General features: G+C 40.6%; 1 protein-coding gene across 1 annotated transcript in view; it reads right to left on the minus strand.

The window, feature by feature from the left end:
• The window catches only part of ttll4 (tubulin tyrosine ligase-like family, member 4), a 28,016-nt gene extending 23,249 nt beyond the window's left edge, over window positions 1–4,767 (minus strand). The window contains exons 1-2 of the mRNA XM_033617289.2: window positions 4,602–4,767; window positions 301–1,658 (exon numbers count right to left, since the gene is read on the minus strand). Coding sequence (XP_033473180.1) covers window positions 301–939 — 639 coding nt within the window. The 5' untranslated portion in view covers window positions 940–1,658; window positions 4,602–4,767. The remainder of the gene's footprint in view (window positions 1–300; window positions 1,659–4,601) is intronic.
• Between the last annotated feature and the right edge of the window lie 3,884 nt (window positions 4,768–8,651).

Raw genomic sequence — 8,651 nt, forward strand, 5'->3', positions numbered from 1 at the left:
AGTGAGGCGGAGGGATCGTGGAGTGCTTAGCAAGCTAACTCTTGTCTCATTTGTGGTCTCATAACCAGAGACAGAAATCTACAATGAAATAAAATTAAATAAATCAATGTATGGGAACAATGGGTATGAAGTGCGTGCATAAGTGAAGGGTTTAGGACAGAGAGAGGAAAGCTACATATTTCTGCCAACCCCATCTTTAAGAGTTGAAATTCCAACATTCTTTTTTTTTTTTTTTTTTTTTTAAAGTATTTCCACTCAAACTTTGCTGCTGTGCTCAAACTGGGAAACATCAATACTCACCATGAGCTTGTATGTTTGCTGCAGAGTGGGCTGTCCTTTGATAACCAGGTCTTGATGACATAATGACTCCAATCCCAGCGGCCCATCACCCGTGGCAGCTTGACATCTGCTTGTTGCCAAACTGTTTCCAGGTTGCGACGTTTGCAGCGACACACATTCCTGCATAGTGCCCATCAGCTGGACATTAAACCCAATCTGGCGCACCTTCTTGGGGATAAAGGAAGGGGTACTGGTCTCTGCGAGGCTGCTACCAGCCTGCTTCAGTCCTGCTGTCAGTACCTGGTTTGTGTTTTGAATGCCATTGGGTTGTTGTGGCAGGTCTGGAGTCCCATCTGGCACAGCTGTGAATCGGCTCTGGGTGTTAGTTTTATTTTCATCCCCATTCGCCCCTACAGGAACCACAGATGGGGCCACTGCTTTCTGCCTCAAGGGGGAAGCAAATGAGGCAACATTAGAGGAGAGAGGTTTGGCTTGATCCTTTCTCCTGGACAACTCGAGGGACGTCAGCGTTAAAGGCACTTTTGTGGCCGCAACTGTCTTGGCATGTGTACTGACAGAGGTTGTAGTGGTGGGACTATCTGCGTTGGAGCAAGCCCGGAGCTTTGCCCCACCCCAGGGGGAAGACTGATTGGTGGGCATGGCACCGCTCAACAAAGATGTGGTTATGTCTGACAGGTTGAGTTTAGGGGCAGAGGTCGCGGGTGGGAATTGATAGGCAGGATAGGAATTAACAGTCGAGACAATACCAAAGCCTGAGGTGGAGAAGCCTTCTTTTTCCTGTTCCTCCTGGTAGCTCTCCTCTCAGTAAGTGTTTCTTTTGTAGGAATTACTCTTGAGATGTCAGCTCCAGTGGGATAGAGTTGTAAACTTCCTGTTGGTCACTATAGATTGACTACAAGTTCTTGATAACTCCTGACCAACAGCAAACATAACTGCCGCCACAGATGCAGTGACAGCAGTACAACACTTGAGCCAAACGCCTGTGGTGGAGAACCGGCAGGACTGTCAACTCTTGGTAGTGATGCAGAGATTGAAGCCTTCACGCGAGGCTAAGACAAGCAGGCACAAAAGGTTTTTCTCCTGAGGCAAAGTGGTTTCTGCTTTAACTAAGCGTTTTAGAGTTTGATGTTGAGACTGAGGAAGAGTCAAGAAGGGGTCTTGAGGCAGAGAAATACAGAAGCAGTTTTCCTCCGTCTTCTTAACAACTCTAGGGATGAAATGTAAGCTTCAGACTGACTAAGACTGGATACTTGGCTCACACCGTGGTGTCAGGTCTTAGAGGAGGAAGTAGTGTCCTTGAAATTCTCATATCTCCCTCAGTTGATTCAAAGGAGCCGATACACCAACAGCTTTCACCACTGAAAGTACACAAGAAGAGAAGCAGAGTCAGTCTGAGAGAATTAGTCATCTAAGAACGAGAAATTATGATAAGAACATGAATCACCTATTTAAGTATAATGATATTTAGTGTACCTATATCTCTTTTTGTACATGGGTATGCAGAATAATGTGTTGGAATATACATGTATGCATGTGTACTTGCACATCCACGTGTTGGTATTTATGACACCCGCTGTCTTGTCCTACGTTGGTAAGATGTATCCTCTGTAGGGTTGCAGCAGTATACCAGTTTCAGGGTATAATGGTATGAAAGTTCACGGTTATCATACAAAACATTTGTTGAACCAAAAGAAAACTGTTTTCATTCCATTCAGGATCATTATAACTGATAATGACAATAGTAATTTTGTAATGGCGTATACTGTGAAACTGTGATACTTTCTTAAACAATTATCATGCTGTGAAAATCTCAGACTGTTGCAAACCTAATTCTCTGACTTAAATTTATCAATCATCAGTAAATTATATACTATGGAATGAAATTCATGTATCAAGTTAAATTAAATCCCATGAACTAATAACTGACTGGATTTTTTTTTTTTATAAGTTTTATTACTTTATCTTCCTCCTGTACTTGTAACCCCAGTATTACTGTGTCATATAATATCTTAAAATTCAAAAAAATCTGTTATCCCTTTACCTGTTCTGAAAAACAACTTTCTCAAGTTGTTATTGTTGGAAAGGTAGCAAAAGGAAGGAGCTCCCCTTTTAACAAAGACATATTCAACCAGCACTACTTTAGCCAATGAAAACAGTAAAGAGGAACACCTCATAAATTCAGATTTCCAATAGGTTATTTCCACAGCTGAGGAAAGTTCAGTCAATATTTGTGAACATGAGATACTCTCTCTCAAAGCCAGAAACCAGAGAAATAACTTTTAAACATGTGATGTAATAGAGTATAAAGTCTGCAGCTGCTCCATAGATAATGAATGGGAGCCTGATTTTGTGGACCCACAGAATGACTGCCTTCTTTTTTTATATACCCAAATGAGCTTTACGCTGTTGTAGTATTCTCAGTTTTGACAGTAACTGTACCGATATACTCCGAACATTCCCCTGGATGCTCTCAGTGTCATCTGTAACAGTGGTTTTCAAACTTTCTGTGCCCTAGACACACCAAAGGGCAAGCTAAAATCGCAAGATATATCTATATTTATAACTGTGCACAATAGCTTCTATAGCGTGTGCCATCATGACATAAGACAATAAAAATAAGAAACAATAAGACAGGTAGCTTTCTTGATACTGTCTACTGTCTTTCGGTGGTAGGTCGTCTTCTAATTTGCTCTGTACAATAAAGCAATCCACTGTCCCGCACACAGCTTTCTCCCTTTAAATGTAATCATCCCTCACACTGGCTGCCAATCAGGGCTTTTGATGTGTATCACTAGGGATGGGTACTGAAATCTGGGGTTCATCCCAATATCCCTCCTCGACTCCTCCATCCTCTATCCTCGATCACTTGACCCGGAAATCGATTGTGACTCACCATCTGGTAGGACGTCTCAATTCGTTAAATGCACTCGGAGGAGTCGAGGAGTGGGGGGGGAGGGAAGCGAGGATACACAAGTGCAGCCTTCGTGGAAGTCTTTTATTGACTGGACAGCGCAAACTGAGTTTCATACAGAGTGAAGACAGATGAGAGATTAAACTCACTGTATCACTGCCACTGATTCACCTGTTACAAATCTGAACAAGAAAAGGAAACAAACAACTTTCTTCATTTATTGGAAAGAGTTTTTCTCTTCACGATATGTTATTTCACACAAAAACGTCTGAAAAGAGGTTTTCATTAATCATTATGGGCTTTTTTGTGCAGATTTCTTAAAAGAAAGCTATGCTCGAATCAGTTTTAGAATAATTCTGTAACATAACCAAATGTGGAAAAAGTGAAGGGTGTGAATACTTTCTGGTGGCACTGTATAACATCTTTCACCAGTGACTTTTCACTTGGTGACATCACAAATTTGAGTTTAGGCACTCTAGTTTTTGGATGTAGGAGACAGTTCATGTTAACCAATGTTTTTGTGCTGTCTTGGACCATGGGAATAACATGTACGCATTTTTAAACTGGGGTTAGTTCCTCTTTAACATAGCTAACATTACAAGTGAGATATCAACCTGAATGCTAACTAATTAAGTCTAATTAAATGACTCATCTTTGAGCAACCATTATTCCACAATAGCTACTAAGTTAAACCACACTGTAATGGCTGGTGTTGTGATGCTGAAGGTTGGGACACTGCTTCTTTAGCTGTATGATACAATCTGACAACGAGCTGTGAACGGTTTGGACAGCTGTATTAATATTAAAAAAGACACATAATTGAAATCACGGCTCTGTGTGCTAGCTAAGTGAGGTGACTTAGCTAAACTGAAGCGTCATCACTAAAGAAAGATATCGTACATTACATCTGCGGATGCTAACACTAGTTAGCCGTTTAAATCTATGATTAAAGTCTGTTAAATCCTCTTTTCAGCAGGCATGGCACCGTGTGCTGAAAGCAGCCCTCACTGCTGTCAACGTGACGGATGTCCAGAAAGAAGAGTAGTTTCACGTGCGTGTCCAGGACGCGCCGCCTCGCGCTTAGCTCAACGTTTGCTGACTAACAAATCTGTTAGCTAAAATAAAAACGTTAGCTCGAGTGAGACTAACGGTCAACACCAATGTATTGTTGAAATCAGTACACTCGTCCTTACGGTTAATTAAACCGGACTTGTCGGCGAACACTGCTGTGTGTCCATGTGTGTGTGTGTTTACCACTGCTTCGTCCACACCGCGTTAGCTTAGCAACAACCAACACAACACCAACTGACATTGAGCGTTATCAAAGACCTCCGACTGTCAACGGTAACACAGCCTCGTTATCAGTTTATAAAAGTATTTTAATACGTACTTCGTCTCCTGTAGTGCTCCTGACATGTTGTTCCGTCGGTCTGGCGCAGGGATACTCGTTTCAGGTTCTTACATTGCAGCAGCAGCTAGCTGAAAAGTCCGAGTGAAACATCGTGGACGAAGATCGTCTATAGCGACAAGAGCGCCCCAAAGAGGCTCGCGTCTTCTTCTTCGTTGGTTTTCTTCTTCTTCTCTCGTTGTTCTGGGGGGCTGCAACCCAATGTTAAAGGCGTATGCCGCCACCTGCTGTGCCGAAATGTAACGTCGGGATTTTGCTCAACAAAACAGATAGAAAAGCAGGTTGAATGGCAATAGAATACTTATAGAATAAAAATAAAATACAGAAAGATATATATCAGAATTAGAAAAATATAAAGTACTAAATTTAGACACAACTATAGATTCAACACTATTTACACTACACACCTTTTTACCTATGTACATATGGAAAAAAGAATATGTATATTTGAATATACATATGAGCATATGACAGCTGTGCAGGATAATTGCACATAATGTGTAATATTAAAATTAAAAACAATTTAATAAATAAAAATTGCACGGAGGAAAGAAAAGAACTACAGTTCCCGCCCCATGGTTGTGTGCCTCCGTGCACCGGTCAAGTTTCTCAAACAGTTTACATCCATGTCTGTGAAAACATGGAAGATCTACACAAGCAGCACAGTTTCCAGGTGGACACCCAAGATTAGAGTCACCTTTCTCCTTCTGTCCCTGAGATATGACGCTGAGTAAAGGCCAGGAAAATGTTTTATGCAGAATATTCTGATGTCACAGTGAAGGTGACCTTTGTTTGACCTTTTTGGAAATACAATGTCAACACTGCATCATTATATCTTATTAGACATTTTTGTGAAGTTTTGTCAGTTTGAGGTTACACTCACCTTCACTTTTGACCCTTGACCGCCAAAGTCTACTCAATTGATTCTTCAGTCCATGTGGATGTTTGTGTCAAATTTGACGTTTGTGTCAAATTTATGAAATTTGAGATATGGTGTTCACAAGAATGGGACGGCTGGATAGACGGACAAAACATAATGCCTCCAGCCACAGCTGGTGCTGAGGCATAAAAGGAAAGTAAAATAAATAAATAAAATAAAAATAATTTAGCACTTCTAATGAAGTTATATTCATCTTTTAAGGGCCAACATTTGAATTTAAATACAATATAAAACAAAATGATTATAACAATACATTTTTACACCAATGTTATCACTATGCTCTGTTAGTTTTAGATTTTGAAGACTTTTTACACAGTTTTAATTGTTTGAATTTGTGAATTCTTGTCAGCAACAAGGGTGTTTTCTGGCACAGGGCAAATGTAGAAGTTGCAAAGCATGAAGGCAGATCAAAATATTTTATGAATTAGATTTATTTAATATAAATAAATCTTTGAACGCTTTTTTTTGTTTGTTTGTTTTTTGGTAGGACATATTTTAGGTGGGAAAGAATGAGTGAGAAATGGCTGTTCATGCCACATTTGGGGGAATATTGTGGGGATTTTTTTTATAAACAAGCATGCTTTCAGGTTTTGAATGCACTCTAGCACCTAATTTACTTTCAAAGTAAAAAAAAAAATCCAATGTGATTCAATTTATCTTTATTGTGAATTAGAAAAATATCACACCTTGTTAACTAAAAATCAGGAGCACTTCCTTAATAGGCCGGACTTCATTTCTAAAATGTGGACAGCACAGAAAACTTTCAGGGACCTCGGTTTCCAATAGGTGTTTTTATCCAATCAAACAGCTTCAGCTGGTCACTTTGCCCTAAACTCATAACTGAGAACCAAACTTACTTGTTCATCACATATTTCACCACTAGAGGGCTCAGTGGAGAGGAGACCTGTCCTCCTGTCTGTGCTCGTGTCCTCTCCTCCCTTCTTGCTCCTCTAGTTTACCTCTCTTTCCTTTCCTTGTGTCCCATTTTTACATCTTCCTCTCTCCATATTTGCTTTTCCTCTTCCTCACTCTCATCCTTTCCTTTCTCTTTTCGTCTGCTTCCTTTTCATCCCTTTGTTTTCCCCTCCTCTTGCTGCCTGTTTCAATTCCCCGTTCCTCCACTTCTTTTCTCTTTTTCATCCTTCCATTCTTTTCCTCTCATCCTTCCTCTGACTTTTCCACTCTCCATCTTCTTCTTACTTCCTCACAGTTTACTCCTCTTCCTTTCCTCCAACCGTTCCCTCCACCTTCCCTCTTCACTTTTCTTTTTTCAATTCCTCTCTCCTTTGTTTCTTTTCTCTTTTCCATCCTTTCCTCCCTTTTCTTCTCATCCTTCTTCTCTCTTTTCCACTCTCCTCCATTTTTTCCCTCACTTCCTCAGTTTTCTCTCCTTTCCCCCCTCTTCATTTTTTCTCTTCCTCCTTCTACTTTTCTCTCATTTTTGGCAGTTCATCTCTTTTCCTTTCTTTCCTCCCCTTTCTGCTCACCTCCTCCATGTTTCCTTTCCTCTGTCCTTCTTTTTCTTCCTCGCCATCGTTTTAATCTGTTCATTCTTCTCCTCTGTTTCTCTTGTTCCCACTTCTTTGCAGTTTCCTATCCTTTCCTCTCTCATTCAGTTCAATTAAATGCAATTAGCTTTATTTGCAATAAAATAAATAAAAATTAAAAACAAAAACATAAAAAAAATAATTAAAATAAGTAAATAAAGTCAAGTAAATCTTGAATTTCACTTTTCCTTTCCTCTTTCCTACTTGTCCACCTTCTCTCCCTCTCGACATCTCCCTCTCTTCTTCTTTTCACTTCAGCCCACTTTTCTATCCTTTTCCCTCCTTCCATCCTTTCCTCTTTTTCCTCCTTTCCAAAACACTCCCTCAACTCCCTCCTTTTCCTTCCTTCTCGTCATCCATCCTCTCCTCCACTCTTGCCTCTCCCCTTGGTCCCCAGTGTCTTCCCTTCTCCCTTCTTCCTTCATTTCCTCACATCTTTCCTTCCCTCCTTTCTCTCCATCCTTACCCACTCATCCTTCCCTCCTTACTGGACTCTTCTCTCTTCATATCCCTCCTTCTTTCCCTCTGGCATGTCAGAGCCTGCAGACAGAGAGAGAGAAAGAGGGAGGGAGAGATAAAGAGACGAGGAGGGAGTGAGCAGACTGAAGCTGAGCACTGAGCAGGCTGAGCTGCAGCACTTCTGTCCTGAGAGCTGAGGAGGATCCAGTCTCAAGTGTCACTGAGAGCAATGAGTCGTCAGGAGGACAAGCTGAGAGAGGAGAAGAAGAAAACAGGATCTGTCCTCTGAGAAGTGAGGTTATGTGGATGACATTTTCTGATTCCTGGATGATCTTTAACCTCAGAGTCTGAAACTGTTCTGGCTCAGCTGGATAAATCAGAAGAAGAAGAGAAGTCTATCAAGAACAACGAAAAAGTCTTAATTGACGCCTTTGTGGACTATTTCATTTATTGCCCCCTCTGGAAAGAGGAATAAAGAAGAGAAACTGACGGGAGAAAAGAGAGAAGAGTGTTTCATTGTAGGAACAGCCAAAAGAGGATGTTGCATCCGCTCAGATGCAAAGAAAAGAAGAGATAAAAGAAGAAGATAAAGAGATGAAAACAAAGATTGAGTGACTGAAGAAAAGCTCAACCACAAGTGTCCTGCTTTTGCTATTTTTCCTAATCGAGAAGAGGAATACACAAGTGGAACAAAACGGAAAACTAAGAGACAGAAGAGGAGGATGTTTTGAGAACTTCACTCTCTCAAGTCTGGATAAAAAAAGAAGAAAAGGAAATAACTAGAGAAGGAATATCAGTTTGTCAGCTGAGAAAAATCAAGGAAAATAATTCATTTTCACTTTTTGGTTGGAGATTTAATAAATGATCCTGAAAGCGAGGGAAGAAAAGAATTAAAACTGTCTGATTTTGCAGTTTGCTGAAGGAAAAGTCCAAGGGCCAACCAAAAGCATCAAAAGAAGCCACACAAACACAGGAGCGAAGAGTCAAAAGTAAAGGAATAAATAGGATCCAGAGGAATAAAAGGGGACTAAGGAGGAAAAAGAGGACAAGGCGGTTTAAAGCAGACAAAAAAGGATGAACCAAGAA

Source organism: Epinephelus lanceolatus, chromosome 14, assembly GCF_041903045.1.
Source record: "Epinephelus lanceolatus isolate andai-2023 chromosome 14, ASM4190304v1, whole genome shotgun sequence".
NCBI classification, from domain to species: Eukaryota; Metazoa; Chordata; class Actinopteri; order Perciformes; family Serranidae; genus Epinephelus; species Epinephelus lanceolatus.